The 20,503-nt window shown below is 49.9% G+C and overlaps 1 protein-coding gene across 1 annotated transcript in view; it reads right to left on the minus strand.

The window, feature by feature from the left end:
• Window positions 1–20,503, minus strand: part of NUP160 (nucleoporin 160) — a 521,427-nt gene that overhangs the window by 374,543 nt on the left and 126,381 nt on the right. Inside the window, exon 11 of the mRNA XM_085646519.1 lies at window positions 6,442–6,510. Within this exon, the coding sequence (XP_085502645.1) occupies window positions 6,442–6,510 (69 nt within the window). The remainder of the gene's footprint in view (window positions 1–6,441; window positions 6,511–20,503) is intronic.

The raw sequence follows: 20,503 nt of genomic DNA on the forward strand, positions 1-20,503 counted from the left end.
CCAATGGCTTTGTCAGGAGTAGCCACATTAGTAAAATCAGCCACATAGCATTTTGAACCGTATAACATTAAAATAGGCACAGTATTATTAACCAATAGCATATATTATGATAAACATTCATAGCTCAACACGACTATTATCAATAAAGCATTTGAGTTCTAAACTAGATGTGTCCGAGTCTTTCTTCACAAGCTCCAGACTACAAAATGCAGTCAGAGGACCAACCACATGGGGTCCCCGCGGAGCCCAAGAGAAAGCTCTGGCTCTGAAAATGCTTAAAATAGGGCCAAAGTCCCACATCGCTCCAGGGAAGCCCGATGAGGAGCGTGGTGACGTCTGACATTCTTTTGCTATATCTACTTGCACCAGGCCCTAGGGGATTGGGACCCCGGGGCCATACCAGCCTGTGTGTTCAGGGCCCCAAACAGGACACCCCACCCCTTCCTTCATAACAAATAAAATGGTCTTTGCCCGGACCTCTAGGCCATGGCCCACACCAGAGTACTTTGGAGACACCGGGCGGAGTGCCACGCGCTCTGTTTTCTTGTTTGTGATTTTCAAATGAAAGGCAAATCTTTAAGGCAGCACACCTCAGTACTTGGTGGGCTGGTTTCCTTTATCTTGCGCTTGTTCTGCTCCTGGTAGAAGACTAGCCACCAGAAGCATTTTTATCAGCCTCCTGGTCCCTAAATAGGGCACTTTTAATGGGGAGCTGGATTTACCATCAGCCTGCGCCAGACCTGTCCTCTGCCTGGCGCGCCTCAACTGCTTGTGGGGGCATCTTCTGCAGTACCTCAGCACCCACCCACCAGAACATACTCTTGCCCATACTCCCCAGAGCCATCTGGCCTCTTTGAACACCTGTGGGGGAAGAGGACTCCAAGTTCTTTGTTATGTTACGTTGATTTGTATAGTGCACTGATCACCAGAGAGGGTACCCAAGCACGTGGGCAGGTGTGCAGGTTTGTGGTCCACAGCACAAGTTACTACTTGTGTAACGATATATCTGTAGGAGACATTAGTTAGTGATAGATTCCTTACCTTAGAATATCCCCAGGCGTCAGACTGGCTCCGGAAAGTTTTGCTAGCAGTACCCCTGCGTCATGCGGCTCCGCATCAGTCGCTGGGGTCGTAAGCGCGGAGATGACGTCACGGAGACTACTTAGGCGCCACCCATGCACGCTGACGTCAGTTCTGTACACGACTTTTCGTGCCAGGAACGCAGAGCCGTGCAAGAAACTGACCACTGGTGCCAAGAAACTAGGGCCCTGAAAGAGATGACCTTAACCCTAGAATTCAGTTCGCAGAACGGGGAGGATGGGTGGGCCGGTAAGGAATCGATCACTAACTAATGTCTTACAGATACAATGTTAGTGATAAATTCCTTATCTTAGAATAGATAACCCAGCAATATCAACCCCGATGGTGGGTCTGCGAACAGGATTACACCAGAAAGTCACGGAGAACAGAAAGGCCAAAGAAGCTGTCTCTCCGGACCGGACTGTCGAGGCAGTAATGCTTGGCAAACGTGTGCAGCGATGCCCACGTAGCTGCCCGACAAATGTCCTGCAAGGGGACACCGCCTCCCAATGCGGCTCCCAGGTAGGAACTAAATGGTCCTGGAACCGGGGCAAGGGTGGGACAAACGGCACCCACTGCGGCACTGGGGCCGGAGCCGGCAGCGCTGGACCTCGTGGTGCCGGAGCCAACGGCGCAGGATCCTGTGGCGCCGAAGCTGGATCCGCCAGCGGCGCCGATGGCCCAACAGGATCTGGACACGGGACCGCGGGGCCCGAAGGCACACCTTCGGGAGCCCGAGGCCTAAAGAGGCAGTCCATGGTGACAAGAAATTCTTGCACCTGTTCAGGAGTCGCCGACGGACCTGGGTAAGGCGGGTAAGCCGCGGGACTCCCAGGCTCCTTGGGAGCCACAGGGGCGGAACCCCTGTCCCCCCTCGTCCGCAACCGAGGACCGGCTGGGGACGTCGGAGACCGAACACGCTTCTTCGACTTCTTTTTATGTCATCGCTTACCGGAATCCGGGGGCGAAGACTTGGAGCCCGAGGAGAGACGACTGCGGCCCCGTGAGCGTTCCCGGGAACGGTCCCTGGACCTGGAACGGCGTTGGGACGAGTGCCGGGCCTCCAGCAGCTTCCGGCGCCGCTCCCTCAAGGCCTTCGGGCCATGGCCCGACAGTACCGGGAGTCGTGGTCGGTCTCCAGGCAGTAGAGGCAAACATCGTGGGGGTCCGCTACAGACATATTGCGACGGCAGGCCCCACTAGACTTAAATCCAGGCATCCCTACGTGCACCAAGGAGAGAGGGAGACAAAAAGTCTCAAAAGTGTAGTCAAAAAGTGACTAAGGTACGTGCTCTTACCGGCTCTGCGCTTGCTGGTGCGGAAAAAGAAACTGACTTCAGCACGCATAGGTGGCGCCTAAGTAGTCTCCGTGACGTTATCTCGGCGCTTATGATGCCAGCGACGGACGCGGAGCCGCATGACGCCACCTACTGACACGCAGGGGTACTGCTAGCAAAACTTTCCGGATCCAGTCTGACGGCTGGGGATATTCTAAGGTAAGGAATCTATCACTAACGTGTCTCTTTCAGATAGGTGCTTATACAAAGAGCCAGGTCCTCAGCTTCTTGCGGTACTCAAGAAGTGAGGAGGAGGTTGTGATGTGGAGAGGGAGGTTTTTACAGGTTTCGGGTGTGATGTAGGAGAATGAGAGAACTCCAGTTTTTCTTTTGTGGATACTTGGAATCCGTGCAAGCAGAGTGAGGCGGAACGTAGGCGTCTGGTAGGTAGGTTGGTGAAATTGTATGCGACTGTTCAGGTATTCCGGCCATGTGTGGTGTAGGGTTTTGTATGAGTGCGTGAGCAATTTTAATTGCCCGCTTGTGAATGGGGAGCCAGTGAAGCTTCCGGAAGTGTGGTTTGATGTGGGAAGTCGAGTACAAGTCTGCAGCATTGTTCTAGATGGTCTGGAGGCTATGCAGGATTTGTTTGGAGATTCCGGCATAAAGAGTGTTGCCGTAGTCCAGCCTGCTGGTGCGGAGTGCTTGTATGACAGTCTGGTATTCTGAGGCAACCATTTGAAGATTTCCCAGCATGCTTAGGATCTGGAAGCAGAAGGTGCACACTGTGTTGACTTGAGCCGTCATGTAGCGCTTGTAATCTAGGATGATCCCTAGATTTCTGGCGAGTTCTTTGGGTGTTGGTCCTAGCTCCGAGAGCCATTAGGTGGAGTCACCATGTTCAGGATTCGAACGGGAAGAAGATTCAAGAGGAGAGGGCTGGAGTTCTCTCTGAGGATTATCTTTCATTAACACGTGCTTTTATTGCAATCACCTACCTGGTGTGTGTCGTTATTTTAAAAACCTTTTCAAGCTCTCTTTCAAAAAAGAAACATGTAATATAAAAAAACAAATACATATCTGGTACCACAGTCCTATGTTGCCTTCTGTGTCCTGATGGCGTGCTTTACATGACAGAATGATCATGCGGGAAGAACATGGTGGACAGTGTGACCTTGGCTGAGAACAAGAGAATCCTGGATAGCAAACATGCTTTAAAAATATGAACATTAATTATCCTACGATAGGTCACTTCCAACAAGAACCGAGGTGATTGCAACCTGCAGGTGTGTTATGGACTCGATACTATCCGATCTGAGGAAGGACCCGGGAAGCCAAGTTTAGACACTGTAGAAGGTAGCCTCTTCTCTCACATGAGATGTACCGCAAAATATTTATCTGTTAACAACTTTAAGATGTTGGATTAAAATATTAAGTGGCTTGCATACATATCAAGACAAGAATATTACAATAGCATAGTATATTATGCTACAAAGCGTCCATGAGGTGTGGAACGCTTTGGCCAAGTTATGGGAATGCAGTAAACCAACGGCATGGACAGTACGTGCATCTGATGGCATGGCAGGGTGCCAGAAATTATGAGATGCACATACTATATATTCATTACAATCCCATATGAATCTTACAGTGGTCCGATCAAAATGATACAAGCTATACGATAAAGGCCCATATGGGCGTGATTTAAGGAACGTGAATACACGCAACTGATGGGAAGAACACGAGAATGTTGATATACTTACATAAATGCAGCTAAATATGCCATCATTTGGGGTGCACAACCAAACACCCTTCCTTGATCTATGACAACAAGATCACGGGTCTGGTTTAGAAATGAAACCAGTTTAATTTCTGTCCTCCCCGAATAAATTAAAATATAACTGAGAAGATGCAATAGTTGTTGTGGACTGTTGTTGCATTTGCTTCTCTAAATGGAGGAAACACTTATGAAATTTCTACAGGTACCCAAATTTATATACACAGACATGCATTCTTAATTTTTTTATGCAAATTCTTTTGTTCCAATATTTTTATCACATTGTAATCATGTCACACATTACGAGGATAGAATATCAAGGGAATAACAGGACACTGCCATCACGGCTCTCAATAATTTCAGATGGTTACATACTGGTACCACCAAATCTTCCCAGACTTCTTCCAAAGTAAACATTCTGGGTTTCAGAGTAGTGCGATTGTTCATATATTTCTTCCCAAGCAAAGGGCTTCATTGTTGCAACAACTTCACAAATGGATTATTGTAAAGTTCTTGTGGGTTTGCCCATCAATGCAATTTAGGGACTACAGCTCACGAGCACTCGGCAGTCAGTCTTGTCGCAGGCTAAAACGTTTTGCGCAGACAAGAATGGCCTTCACTGCCAGTCAATAACAGATGTAATTTCAACAACAATGGTGCACATGAACACCTTGCAGTTCTATTCACATCCACGGACTCTGTTTTTCTGTCAGGAGTCACTAGGGCGAGCCTGCAGGCAGCGCACATGGGACTTTAAGCCAGCCCATTACTAACCATTCACTGGCATCCTCACCACTCTTCTAATTCGGCAGCACTTGCAGGCGTCACTTACTGCGTGACTTCCTTGTGTGGAGCATGGACGAAGTGCAGATTGATTAAAAAGTAGTGTCCGTCCGCTTCGTCTGCTGTAAACTGAGGTACTATATTTTTTTATTCTGCCAACTTGGCCTGACTGGAAAGTACTGGGAGCTTTACATGTGCACCAGTTACATTACACAAGTTCACATTACTTATGCCGGGAGATTAAGTGATTTGCTCAGAATCACAGAATGTTGTGGCCCTCCACTGTTGCAATTTGAGCCAGGAGTGCACCACTGTGCGTGGGCTTCAGACAGTGCTGTTTTCAGTCAGCAGCATAAACACGCCACCACTGTACTTTCACTGTTCCCATTACAAATCCCAACATGGAGACTGCCGTGTACTGGCAGAAAAACAGGGTCGCTGGAAGGTGCCCTGTTGGTAGGACCAGCTGCATCTTTATGACCTGGGCATATCATGCTTTTAAAACTCCACTCTACCGCACCGCAGTCTACCTTCCCCACTCCACCCTACCCCAATCTACCCCAAACTATCACAACCTACCCCAATGTACCCCAATCTATTACAACCTACCCTACTCCAATCGACCCATCCCCAACCCACCTCACTGTACCCCACTCCAATCGACCCCTCCCACTCCACCTCACTGTACCCTACTCCACTCTACTCCAATCTACCCCAAACTATCACAACCTACCCTACCACCCCAATCTACCCCAACCTACCCCACAATACTCCAATCGACCTCTCCCCAAAACACCTCACTGCAGCCCAGTCCACTCCAATCTAACCAAATCACAACCTACCCTACCCCAATCGACCCTTCCCCACTCCACCTCACTGTACCCCACTCCACCCTACTCCAATCGACCCCTTCCACTCCACCTAACTGTACCCCACTCCAATCTACACCACTCTACCCCAATCTCTCCAATCCACCACACCAACCTCTAGCCATGCTGAACAGCAGCCACACTGGTGTACAACATGGCTAACACATGGTCAATGCTAATAGCTCTCGCATAGGAGAGACCTATCAGCTCTGCCAATGCATGGGTTTATGGATTGCGACTTTCAAATATATACTTACTTTCACATGCATGCCAATGCTCCGTCAGTTTACTTTGTTATAGCCTTTTACAAGGAACTTAAAATTGGAGCATTTGTAATTCAAGCACAGCTTATTTCAATGGGAGATTCATGGGCAGACATTCTAAACACGGGCAGTAGAAGCGAAGGGCCTCGGGCCCACAGGCTCTGGGGTTGCTCCAGACGCAACGACTACCTGAGGCCTACGCAGTTTTGGAATGCTGCATGTCAAGACCACAGATGTGACCTGCTTAGCCTGGACACTCGAAGCAATGAATAGAGCCATCCTGGGCCCAAAGATTGCCTGGAAATATTCCTGAACATCACAGAAGCGAAGAAAAACACAGGAAGATTACCGAAGTGCAGCACATGTCTCCATCCTGCTCCCCCCTCGTTGCTCACCTGCAAGGCTTTCAGAAGAGCTTCGTTTGTGAAACGGCCTGGAGTGAAGAGACTCTCCAAATATGTTTCCTGGAAATAAAACAGGACCACAGAACGTAAGATGAAGGGAGCAACACCTTTTAAGCAAAGCATATACCGTCTCAAAGCACATGTGCATAAAGATTGTTCAAAGTTGTAGAAAGCCTTCATCTAATGCCCTCTACTCACAAGTTGTATCACTCAGAAGGTTGATGAGCAAACATTGGAAAACTGGGGACAACACTGTTACTCCTCAGACTACCACCACCAAGCATCACAATCATGGAGCCCTAATGTAACGTTGAAAAGGATACTACGCTAGCTGGTCTGTAGAGGTAAGCACAATTTATTCTTGCAATGGTACAGGCAGTTGCTAAGGAGCACGGCCGCAAATCCTCCAAGGTCAAGGCACCAACCGTCCTCTCACCCACGAGCATAGAACCCTCGGCGGAAGAGCCAGGACCTGGCTGACCACCAGCTGCCACGGCCCTGGCTGATGACAGAACACACCTCCCCCTTTACAATACAATAAAAGAATAAACATAATGGCTTTCCTCCCCAAAAAATGACAAAATGCTAAACACAAGAAAAACAAAAGAACAATAAATATAACACAATGTAGAATAACAAAATGAGAAAGACAACTAAAACATAGCACTTTAAAAATTAAACTGGAACAGGAACAAAGCATATAAAACAATGCATTAAAACATTACATTATCCTTGAATCTGTCAGGAACTTTGCCCGCCAGTCTATTCAATAGAGAAGATGACGAAAAAGGACTGATCACTTAACCATCCACAGATTCCCCGCTCACAGTCTCAAGCCCCTTCACTTTGACCACTGGCACAACACCACCACTGGCCATTTTGCAATTTCACAGCACACCAGTCCTTGCTCACTTCTTCCACATGAGGTGCAGGACCATATCTCAATTTCCCATTGATCCTCCTAGTCTCCGGTAGTTTCCCTCGCACAAAATCGTCCTTTTCCAAAAAACAAAAAAACACTTCGTTCATTTTTTTTCATTGTAACGTTGCTTACTACTGATCTAACTATTTCTGATTCATCTCCTCACCAACTCAATGTCATGTGCCGTAAATTCTGCAGACTTCACCATGGACAAATTGTTCAACCTGGCACGCTTCAACAAACCGAGAGCCCCTACCCCTCAAAGCAGAAAAGGAGAAACTCCAGTCACACTATGGGGAGTATTGAGATAGGACCAAAGCATGGCTCGTATAGCATTACCCACATCAACACTCCCAAGTACAGCTCCTCTCGCACAGGCCGAAATAATTGTGTTAGCTCTCTCAACTTGCCCATTCACCTGGGGGTGGTAAAGACTGCATCTTTTATGTTTGATGCCTGCCCCCTTTCAAAAACTCTTCCATTTGTGAAGAAACAAATTGTACACCAGGGTTAGACAACAGCTCTGATGGAAATCCTTCCCTTGCAAAAACATCAGTAAGAAAACTAATGACATTCTTAGTACTGGGTTCACCAATAAACTTTACTTCCAGCCATTTAGACAAATGATCAACTAATACGAAGGCTCATCTTTGAGCTGATGGAAGGATTTGAAGCGGTCCAGGGAAATCAATAATCACCCTCTCCCACACCTTCCGAAGAACCTTGGGGATGCTCATAGGTGGCGTGACACATTTCAGCCCCTTGTCATTCCCCACACAATTGGAACATTTACAGTCTTTCTTCCACATCTAGGTCCAACCTAGGCCACCAGAAAATCTCCCTTAACCTTTTCATTGTCATATTTAAATGACCCTCATAGCGGATGTTAAGGCTTTCTCTAACAACAAATGGGGGTATCAATTTGTCCACTCTGAACAGTAATCAGTCTTCCAATGAAAGTTCAGATTGAAGTTTACTAAAAGGTTGAAGATCAATAGTCAGGCAACCTGCTCTCAACCAACCATTTTTAGTGTATTCCAGAACCTTCCTGCGAGAAAGTATCCTCTTTCTGCATGGTAGCCTGCACTTTTTGATGAATTGCTGATCAGCTTTGACTGAGTGTGCCCTGGGCTCCTGCCAATCAGGTACCCTGGGCCTTTGTTCTTTCCCTAAAACTGAATTGAAGCCTAAACCCAATTGGCATCTCCGGCCACAGGTCAGCCCCTGGTAAATGGTACCCCAGGTACCCAGGGCACTGTGACCAGAGAAGGCCTCTAAGGGCTGCAGCACTTATTGTGCCACCCTTAGAGGTCATGTACCCTGACACACACACACACTGAAGAATTTACATGGCACACCGCGTTCTGCAGCGCGCACACACTGAGCCCAGTAGACCAGTACAGTGGTGACCGCCGCCTTCTGCAGCGCACACACTTTGAGTCTAGTAGTCTCCACCACTACAGTGGTGACCGCTGCTTTCTGCAGGTGCGACCACCACTTCGAGAAGCAAGTTGGGTAGTTGGAGGATAGGTAGGTAGGTAGGTACCACGGAGTTGGGCACAAGGGGCCGCAGGGGCCAGTTACTGGCTTTGAGCAGTACCACTGCTCGTGGGAGTCCCAGATGCTTAGAGTCACAAGGTAGCCAGGTCCGCCAGGGTTTGTGAGGTTGCTGGCCACAGGAAATGCCGGGTTTGAGCAGGAGCAGGTTCGAGGGTCGGCAGGCCGGTAGAGCTGGGGCCAAAGCAGTTGGTGTCTTCCTCTTGTTAGCAGCTGCACGACAGGTCTTCTTGTTTCTTGATCTTCTTTGCTGTTTTGGAATCTGGTTCAGGGTGGCCCTAAATACTAAATTTAGGGGCGTTACAGGTAGGTAAACAGCAGGGACCACTGGGTCCCTGCCCTGGGGTGGGTACACCCCCTATCCTGCCACTCTCCTGTGGGAGGGGGGCAGTAGCCTAGTCCTGATTGTGCAGGGCTCCCCATCTTCGAGATGGCAAGAGCCCGGAGATGTGCTTCACCTCGCCTCCCCCACCTGAGGGGTGGGATTGGCAGGCTGGCACATCCCCTGTCCTTATTTGGGGTTTCCGGCCAAGCTTCCCACCAGAGTGGGGGGTTGCAGTGGCATGGGGAAGCTCACAGAGGCAGCATGCCTTTGAAGCTTCCCCTGCCCATCCTGGGGGAGGAGACCTAGCACCTCGCCCAGAATGTGCATTGTTGCAGGCCCAGGAGAGCGGATGGCTCTTGTGAGAAAGTGGCTCTGTATTTACTGTTCCCAAACAGGTACAGTGTGTACAGTCCCCAGAGGTTTGTCAGAGGCTAAAGTTAGATATAACCTTACTCTCTAAAGTGGTAGCATGGTCGAGCAGTAAGGCAGTATCAGAGGACAGTGTGAAGCATTTGTTGTACACACTCAGTCAGCAAATGGTCTCACACAGAAGAACTGAACTATAGCCCAATGGTTTGTATATTAAAATAGGTTTGTTTTATTTTAGAACCAACAATAGGTATTAAAATATACTTTCTCAGGATGAGATGCTTTAGGTAAATACTTTTGCAATGTGCAATTTACTTTTGTAAATACTGGTTACAGGTTGTTGCAATAGGCAACACAATTTCAAACACAATGCATTGAGCTCAATGTAAGTTTTAAGTTATTTGCAATAGATTACTTTCAGGATTACTTTTGTAACTCCAGGACTGGATCCTAGATTCAGTCCTGGGCCGGTTCTTAGAAACAAGGGATAAAAGTCGACTTAGTTACTGTTTTGATTTTTAGGCAATATTTTGCTATTTTAAAAGTTGACACTTAGAAGAAATTTCATAGAAAAACAGTCAATGATTCCCTATGAGAGAAAATTCAAGTTGCAGGTAAGGAATATGCTACTTACCAGTATGCATCTGTTCTTGGCATGTAGAGCTGCAGAGTTGTACACTTAGCATAGATCGCCATCTGGTGTTGGGCCCGGATGTTTGCAGTTTGTTTTTGTTCTTTTGACAGTCTTTGGAAGTCACGAGTTCGGTGACTCCTCCTTCGGTCCGTACTGCGCATGGGCTTCGGCTCCATCCTCAGATTGTTTTTCGCCAACAGGGAAATGATGGAGCGTAGTAATAACAGTGAGAAACCCATGTGTGTTGTATCTAAATAAGATGGACTGGAACGGATACAGGTAGCCGGGGAGGCGGGTGGGCGTGTACAACTCTGCAGCTCTACATGCCAAGAACAGATGCATACTGGTAAGTAGCATATTCCGTTCGAGGCATATGAGCTGCAGATTGTACACTTAGCATAGATTATATAGCAGTACCCAACCTTAGCGGCGACCACCGGTATCCGTTGCAGTGGTTTGAAAAAGTGTCTTTAGTACAGCCTGGCCCACACTAGCTTGCTGCTTGGAATGCACATCTACACAGTAATGTTTTCTGAAGGTGTGCGGTGTTGACCATGTGGCTGCTTTGCAGATGTCATCTAAGGGTATGTTCCCTAGAAAAGCCATAGAAGCCCCTAACTTTCTAGTAGAGTGGGCTTTAGGTGGAACAGATAATGTTCTTTTTGCCTTTTGATAGCAAATTTGTATGCACTTTACAATCCACCTAGCTATCCCTGATTTAGAGATGGGGTTGCCTTTATGTGGTGGAGAGAAGGAGACAAACAATTGTTTAGTCTTCCTGAAAGGTTGCGTTCTCTGTATGTAGTACAGCAAAGCCCTCTTCACATCAAGTGTGTGTAGGGCCCTTTCCGCAACAGATTGAGGTTGCGAGAAGAAGACAGGTAATTCCACCGATTGATTGAGATGGAAGGGGGAAATGACCTTGGGCAGAAACTTCGGATTTGTACGAAGTATGACCTTGCTGTGATGTATTTGTAGGAAGGGTTCCTGTATAGTGAACGCTTGTATTTCACCAACCCTTCTAAGGGAAGTGATAGCTACGAGGAAAGCTGTTTTCCAGGTGAGAAACTGTAGCTCACATTTGTGCATTGGTTCGAAGGGCGGACCCATTAGCCGTGTAAGAACTACATTTAGATTCCATACAGGGGAAGGTGGTGCCCTGGGAGGAATTACTCGTTTAAGGCCTTCTATAAAGGCTTTAATAGCGGGCACTCTGAAGAGTGATAAATGCTGTCTGTTTTGTAGATAAGCAGCGATCGCTGCTAGGTGTAGGCGTATGGATGAATATGCCAGGTTACACCTGTGAAGATGGAGCAGATAGCATATAATGTGCTGTATGGATGCATCTAAAGGGTTGATTGTATTGTTACGGCAGTAAATTACAAATCTTTTCCACTTTGCGGCATAGCATGCTCTAGTGGTAGGACGTCTGGCTTCCATGATGATGTTCATGCAATCAGGGGGAAGGTTAAGGTATCCAAATTCTAAGATTTGAGGAGCCAGATCGCAAGGTTGAGCTGGGTCCGGGTGCCTGATTTCTCCATGGTTCTGGGTTAGGAGGCATGGGGACAGGTGCAGTTTTTGATGTGGTACCACTGATAGTTGTAGTAGTGTGGTGTACCACGGCTGCCTGGCCCACGTTGGAGCTACTAGAATGAGTGTGAGGGAGTGCTGTTGTAGCTTCCTTACCACTAATGGAATTAGTGGGAGAGGTGGAAAGGCGTATGCAAATCTGCCTGACCAGTTCATCCATATCGCATTGCCTTTGGACAATGGGTGTGGGTATCTGGCGGCGAAGCTTGGGCATTTTTTGTTTTCGTGGGTGGCGAAGAGGTCTATCTGAGGATGCCCCCACTGTTGGAAGAATGGGTGAAGAACTTGTGGATGCAGTTCCCATTCGTGTAGTTGTTGCGTTTGTCTGCTGAGCAGATCTGCCATGGTGTTTTGTACGCCTGGAACGTGCTGTGCCAGGAGAAAGATGTTTTGGGGAATTGCCCATCTCCATATGCTCTGGGCTAAGCGGGAGGGCTGGGGAGAGTGTCCCCCCCCCTGTTTTTGGATATAATACATTGCAGTCATGTCTGTGCGAATGAGGACTGCTTTGCCCGAAATCTGTTTTTGGAAAGATTTTAGGGCTAGAAAGATCGCCAAGAGCTCCAGATGGTTGATGTGGAGCGATTTTTGCTGTGGCGTCCATAGACCTTGCATTGTGAGGTGTAGGAGGTGCGCTCCCCAGCCGGAGAGCGATGCGTCCGCTGTTAGAATCACCTGAGGAACCGGGTCCAGGAATGGCCGCCCTTTGGAAAGGTTTGTGGTGTTCCACCACTGCAGAGAGTGATGGGTGCGGCCGTCCACCAACACCAGATCCGTCAGCTGACCCTGGGCCTGGTTCCATTGGCGCGCTAAGCACTCTTGAAGTGGACGCATGTGGAGTCTTGCATGGGGCACTATGAAAATGCAAGACGCCATCATTCATATGAGCTTCATAAACACTCTTGCTGGAAGAGAGTGTTGAGGAAGGAATGTTTTGCGCAAGGCTTGTATGCTTGCGATCCTTGCTGAGTTTGGATAGGCAATACCTTTGGAGGTGTCTATAGTGGCCCCCAGATATTGCTTTGTGTGAGATGGTATAAGGTGGGACTTTTGGTAGTTCACCGTGAAGCCTAGTTGGTGGAGCAGCTGGATGGTGCTGTTTGTATGTTGCACACATTGGTGGTAGGACGCGCATTTATCAGCCAGTCGTGTAAGTAAGGGAAGACGTGAACGCGTTGACGCCTGAGGTGTGCTGCTCATACCGCTAGGCATTTGGTAAACACTCGTGGTGCGGTGGGGACCCCGAAGGGGAGAACCGTGAATTGGTAATGCTGACCGTCCACCACGAACCGGAGGTACTTCCTGTGAGAAGGGTGTATTGGAATGTGAAAGTATGCGTCTTTCAGATCCAAGGTAGTGAGAAAGTCTCCCTGACAGAGGAGCGGGAGGACTTGTTGTAGGGTGACCATGTGGAAATGGTCTGAATGTATGTATGCATTTAGAGGCCGGAGGTCCAGAATGGGCCTCAGGGTCCCGTCTTTCTTCGGTATTAGGAAATACAGAGTAGACCCCTAGATTTTGCTGATTGACGGGGACCTGCTCTATAGCATGTTTTTGGAGGAGGGAGAGCACCTCCTGTTTGAGCAGAGTGGAATGTTATTGAGACATTGGACGGTGCCTTGGTGGGATATTGGGTGGGGTAGATGTTAACTCGAGACAGTACCCTGACCGAATAATTTGGGTCACCCATTTGTCCGATGTTATGGATTCCCATGCGTGGATAAAGTTTTGTAGTCTGCCCCCGACCGGAGTGGGATGGTCTGGGGGGAGCGGAGGGAAGTCATTGTGCGGGCGGGGTGGCAGAACGGGTGGTGTTAGTTTTGCCCCTGCCCTTATTGTTGTTGCCTCTGTAACCACCCCTTTGAAAAGGTATTTTGAGGAGGGGACTTGTAGGAGGTAGAGGCGCTATCGGTGGAGAAGCCTCTACCTGTGCCACGAAAGGATGAGCGTCGAAAGGAACGTTTAGGGGCCTGTGTTTGGAGTGCCCCCATAGACTTTGCTGTGTCTGTGTCCTTTTTCATCTTTTCCAACGCTTCGTCCACCTTTGGCCCAAAGAGAGTTTGTTGGTCAAAAGGGTGATTTAGTATGGACGCCTGGACTTCAGGCTTGAACCCTGAGATCCTGAGCCAGGCATGACGACGAAGCAGGACACTGGTATTTATGGCTCTAGAAGCAGTGTCGGCTGCATCAAGGGCACACTTAATGGAGGTGTTTGTAATTAGTTTACCCTCCTGTATGAGGTCATGAGCCTTGCGCTTGTGTTTTTCGGGGAGGTGCTGCATAAGAGCCTCAAGTTCGTCGTAGTGTGCTCTGCCATAGCGCGCAAGTAGCGCCTGTGTATTCGCAATGCGCCACATGTTTGCAGCTTGGGAGGCGGTGCGTTTGCCAGACGCGTCTAAGAGTTTCGATTCCTTGTCTGGCGGTGGGGCTTCTCCTGAGGACTGGGAGTTAGCCCGCTTTCTAGCTGTGGAGACAACTAGGGAATCTAAGGGAGCAGGGCCCTTAATGTATGCAGGGTCTGTGGGTGCCGCCTTGTACTTTTTTCTATTCTAGGGTTCAGTACCCTGGCCCTGACAGGGTCTCTGAATACCTCTGCAGCATGCTTGGTGACACCTTTAAGCATGGGCAAGATAGACGTGGATTTGTCCTGAATGTCAAATGTGTCCAGTAGGAAGTCGTCTTCCACTGGTTCGCTGTGCATGTCCACCCCATGGTAGTGTGCTGCTCTCTGCACTAAGTGATGAAACCCTAAGGAGTCCTCTGGAGGAGACGGCCTGGATGGGTATAGGTCGTCCTGAGGCATATCAGGTATGTCAGGGTTGTGGTAGTCTTCCCATGGGTCTGGGGTCCCCGGTGGAGTGGGGTCCATTGGGCGTCCGCCGGGTCATAATCCGGATCCCCGTCATCCGGATCTGGGGACGGGCTCGGGGAGTGATGAGGTAAAGGTGGCGGAGACCTGGGAGGGGGAGGGGGTGGAGGAGGTGGAGGAGGTGGAGGAGGCAGAGGAGGAGGTAGTGGGGAGGGCACTCTGAGGGGAGAAGTAGCAGAGTCCTTCCGTTTGGGTGGTGGAGGAGGAGCCGGAGTGTCAAGGCGTCTTTTCTTGATAATTAAAGTCAATAGCCCAGTCTTTGGATCTTTAGATAGAGTCTTTTGCAAAGGGTCTGGTGTAAACAGAGCCAGTGGCGCCGAATCGTCCGCTGGCGCCGATGGTTTCGGAGCCGAGCTGGGTATCCCTTTCTTCGGTGCCGAATGGTGTTTTTCGGCACCAGGCGTCGGCTGGCTCGAGCCCGAGCTGCCGTGAGACTTCTGAGGCTTCGACACCGGGCCCGAAGGTGGGGTGATAGAAGCTGTGTGCTTGGTTTTGCCCAGGCCTGCAGGCGAGGGTGTAACCTGAGTCTCTTTGGTTTTGGGCACGGGGGTGGGAGGGGGTACAGTACTCACGACCCGCTGCGCCGGTGTGATGTCCTCCACGTCGGAGTCGTCGGCCTCGGAAGCGCGGACGACGTCGTCCTGCTGGGTGTGTAGTTGCCCCGAAGCTTCGGCGTCGTCTCCGAAGATGTCCGGTGGAGCCGCGGTCGAGGAGTGCGCCATGGTGCGTCGAGCTCTTCGATCCCGGATGGTCTTTTTAGATCGAAAAGACTTGCAGGCGGGGCAGTCTCTAGCCTTGTGTTCTGGAGAGAGGCAAAGGTTACACACCTGATGGAGGTCGGTGTGGGGAAATTTAGACCCACATTTTGGGCACTTTTTGAACGGAGTCCTTTCCATCGGCCGGGACCGGAGTCGAGGAGGGCCCGAAGGCCGGTGCCGATGTACGGGATGGAGAAAAGTGCCGCTTCGAGATATGAAGATTGGATGAAGAAAACTCGAAGAACGAGGATTTTCCGTCAAGGCTGGAACCGTAGAAGTTCGAAGCCGGAGCACGAAGTATCACATCCGAGCCCGATGGCGGAAAAAAACAATCTGAGGATGGAGCCGAAGCCCATGCGCAGTACGGACCGAAGGAGGAGTCACCGAACTCGTGACTTCCAAAGACTGTCCTAAGAACAAAAACAAACTGCAAACATCCGGGCCCAACACCAGATGGCGATCTATGCTAAGTGTACAATCTGCAGCTCATATGCCTCGAACAGTAGGTTCTCGTTACTTTTGTAATCCAGTACTGGGCTCCAAGTCTCAGTACTAGGACCTCTATAAAAAAACAGGTAAGTACAGTTGTTACACCCTCAGCGGCACAGGGGCAGCCGGATGCAGAGTGATTTAGGCCCAATGTTATCCTATGGGAGGCGGGGGGCCTTGGCTGGTGGCTGACGACTAGCAGGTCACGTGGCTGTGAGAGCTGGGCTCCTGGTCACTTGCTCAGGGCAAATGGGGAAGTAGATCGGTGTAGAGGTTACACTGCCAGGGCCACTCGGGCGGCTGGGTGCAGGGTGCTTTTGAGCCTTCGAGCGCTCAATGGATTTCAAAGGGAAAGCTCCTGGTTGAACAAAGGCTGAAAGCTCGGGGACGAGGATTCTTCAGGTGCCACCACCACTTCGAGAGGTAAGTTGGGTAGTTGGAGGATAGGTAGGTACCCAGGAGTTGGGCACAGGGGGCCGCAGGGTGCCGGGGTGCCTTTTGGTGTCGGGAAATCTTACCCTCTGCTGGTTGCAGTTGGAGGGGTCCCTGGTTCTGAGGCTGCAGGCGTCGTCAGGAGCTTCGAGGTGAGTCCTTGGGTGCCGGATTCGGGGTCACCGTCGCCAGGGGGACGTCCTCGGGGTCTTTGTTCACTCCAGCACAGGCCAGGCTTGGCGGGTGCAGAGTGTGCAGGGTTTGCGGTTCCGGGCTGATACCAGGGGTTAGAAGCTGGTTTTGAGCAGAGCCTCTGCTCATGGGAGTCCCGGGTGCTTAGAGTCAAAAGCTAGCCAGGTCCTTCGGGGTTTGTGAGGTTGCTGGCCACAAGATGTGCCGGGATGTATCGGGAGCAGGTTCGAGGGTCGAAAGGCCGGTAGGGCTGGGGCCAAAGCAGTTGGTGTCTTCCTCTTCTTAGCAGCTGCACGGCAGGTCTTCTTTCTTCTGGCTCTTAGTTTTTCGGAATCTGGAATCTAAGGAAGGAAGGTTCAGGGTGCCCCTAAATACTAGATTTAGGGGCACCCTAAAGTAGTGCCCCTAAATCTAGTATGGGTACCTTCCATGGGGTGGGTACACCCCCATCCTGCCACTCTCCTGTGGGAGGGGGGCAGTAGCCTAGTCCTGATTGGGCAGGGCTCCCCATCTTCAAGATGGCAAGAGCCCGGAGATGTGCTTCACCTCGCCTCCCCCACCCGAGGGGTGGGATTGGCAGGCTGACATCCCCTGTCCTTATTTGGGGTTTCCGGCCAAGCTTCCCGCCAGAGTGGGGGGGGTTGCAGTGGCGTGGGGAAGCTCACAGAGGCGGCATGCCTTTCAAGCTTCCCCAGCCCATCCTGGGGGAGGAGACCTAGCACCTCGCCCAGGATGTGCATTGTTGCAGGCCCAGGAGAGCGGATGGCTCTTGTGAGAAAGTGGCTCGGTATTTACTGTTCCCAAACAGGTACAGAGTGTACAGAGTCCACAGAGGTTTGGCAGAGGCTAAAGTTAGATATAACCTTACTCTCTAAAGTGGTAGCATGGTCGAGCAGTAAGGCAGTATCAGAGGACAGTGTGAAGCATTTGTTGTACACACTCAGCCAGCAAATGGTCTCACACACAAGAACTGAACTATAGCCCAATGGTTTGTATATTAAAATAGGTTTGTTTTATTTTAGAACCAACAATAGGTATTAAAATATACTTTCTCAGGATGAGATGCTTTAGGTAAATACTTTTGCAATATGCAATTTACTTTTGTAAATACTGGTTACAGGTTGTTGCAATAGGCAACACAATTTCAAACACAATGCATTGAGCTCAATGGAAGTTTTAAGTTATTTGCAATAGATTACTTTCAGGATTACTTTTGTAACTCCAGGACTGGATCCTAGATTCAGTCCTGGGACAGTTCTTAGAAACAAGTGATAAAAGTCGACTTAGTTACTGTTGTGATTTTTAGGCAATATTTTGCTATTTTAAAAGTTGACACTTAGAAGAAATTTCATAGAAAAACAGTCAAGGATTCCCCATGGGAGAAAATTCAAGTTGCAGGTAAAGTATGTTCTCGTTACTTTTGTAATCCAGTACTGGGCTCCTAGACTCAGTACTGGGACCTCTATAAAAAAACAGGTAAGTACAGTTGTTACACCCCTCAGCGGTACAGGGGCAGCCGGGTGCAGAGTGATTTAGGCCCAATGTTATCCTATGGGAGGCGGGGGGGCCTTGGCTGGTGGCTGACGACTAGCAGGCCACGCGGCTGTCAGAGCTGGACTCCTGGTCACTTGCTCAGGGCAAATGGGGAAGTAGATCGGTGTAGAGGTTACACTGCCAGGGCCACTCGGGCGGCTGGGTGCAGGGTGCTTTTGAGCCTTCGAGCGCTCAATGGATTTCAAAGGGAAAGCTCCTGGTTGAACAAAGGCTGAAAGCTCGGGGACTAGGATTCTTCAGGTGCCACCACCACTTCGAGAGGTAAGTTGGGTAGTTGGAGGATAGGTAGGTACCCAGGAGTTGGGCAAAGGGGGCCGCAGGGTGCCGGGTGCAGGGATGCCTTTTGGTGTCGGGAAATCTTACCCTCTGCTGGTTGCAGTTGGAGGGGTCCCTGGTTCTGAGGCTGCAGGCGTCGTCAGGAGCTTCGAGGTGAGTCCTTGGGTGCCGGATTCGGGGTCACCGTCGCCAGGGGGACATCCTCGGGGTCTTTGTTCACTCCAGCACAGGCCAGGCTTGGCGGGTGCAGAGTGTGCAGGGTTTGCGGTTCCGGGCTGATACCAGGGGTTAGAAGCTGGTTTTGAGCAGAGCCTCTGCTCATGGGAGTCCCGGGTGCTTAGAGTCAAAAGCTAGCCAGGTCCTCCGGGGTTTGTGAGGTTGCTGGCCACAAGATGTGCCGGGATGTATCGGGAGCAGGTTCGAGGATCGAAAGGCCGGTAGGGCTTGGGCCAAAGCAGTTGGTGTCTTCCTCTTCTTAGCAGCTGCACGGCAGGTCTTCTTTCTTCTGGCTCTTAGTTTTTCGGAATCTGGAATCTAAGGAAGGAAGGTTCAGAGTGCCCCTAAATACTAGATTTAGGGGCACCCTAAAGTGGTGCCCCTAAATCTAGTATGTGTCCCTTCCCTGGGGTGGGTACACCCCCTATCCTGCCACTCTCCTGTGGGAGGGGGGCAGTAGCCTAGTCCTGATTGGGCACCCATCTTCAAGATGGCAAGAGCCCGGAGATGTGCTTCACCTCGCCTCCCCCACCTGAGGGGTGGGGTTGGCAGGCTGGCACATACCTCTGTCCTTATTTGGGGTTTCCGGCCAGGCTTCCCACCAGAGTGGGAGCATCAAGTGGCCTGGGGAAGCTCACAGAGGTGGCATGCCTTTGAAGCTTCGCCTGCCCATCCTGGGGGAAGAGACCTCGCGCAGGATGTGCATTGTTGCAGGCCCAGGAGAGCGGGGGCTCTCCTACCCAGGGGTCCAGCAACATGTCTGCTGTGTGGCAGCCTAGGCAGCCTCAGAACAGACGTGGATTGTAGGTTAGGTTTTAGGGGGCATCTCTAAGATGCCCTCTGTCGTGCATTGTACATTAAATTCTACACTGGCATCAGTGCGGGATTAATGTGCTGAGAAGTTTGATACCAAACTTCTCAGTCTTCAGTGTTGCCATCACGGTGCTGTGGTGTTCGTGTTTGACGAGCTCCCAGCACCATATACTCAAATGGCAGCACTGCACTTACAGTGCCCAGGAATGGACCTGGGTACTGTAGGGGCACAGGGCTCATGCGTCCACACCACTGGCATAGGGCACCCAGCTAGAGGGGTGGGTGATGTATGGCAGGGCAGTGTGTGTTGTGGGCATGGCACACAGGGATGTGTGCCATGTCGACTCTTGTGCTATACCCAGACACTCAGCCTGCAAGGGCAGTGTGTTTGTGTCAGGCTACAGGGCCTCTAAGGGTGGCACAATGAGTGCTGCAGCCCTTAGAGGCCTTCCCTGGTCACAAGGCCCTGGGTACCTAGTGTACCATTTACAAGGGGCTGAAATGTGGCCAGGGTTTGCCAATTTGGGTTTAGGTTTCAGCACAGTTTTTAGGGAAGGAACATAGGCCCTGGGCACCTGATTGGCAGGAGTCCAGGGCACACTCAGTCAAAGTACATTCAGCAAAAAGTGGGGGCATACCATGCAAGAAAGATGGCACTCTCTCACACCAGGTATACTGCACTGTGTAAGAAAAGTAATCTACTTGACATTCTACTAAAAAGCCCATACTAAGTACATGTACAGTATTTCAAAGCATTGCATTACTGAACATTGTATACACCCTGTTATTCCCCAAATGTTTCACTTCCTTCTACTCCTACTTATGTAGTTTCTTTTTTTCTTGGACTATTTAATACTTGTATACAACGCGCTATCCCTGTAAAGCTCTCCGATACCCTAGCGGGTCACGTTCGCGCTCTATAAAACACTAAATAAATAAATACTAGTAGCTCGACTGTAATCAAATCAAAAGTATATTTACAATTGCAATTCAAACTGTTTACAAACTGTACTATTACTGCAAAGTGCTCATCACTTACCTGTGCCAGGCTTGC

The sequence above is a fragment of the Triturus cristatus genome, chromosome 3_1 (genome assembly GCF_964204655.1).
Source record: "Triturus cristatus chromosome 3_1, aTriCri1.1, whole genome shotgun sequence".
NCBI lineage: Eukaryota > Metazoa > Chordata > Amphibia > Caudata > Salamandridae > Triturus > Triturus cristatus.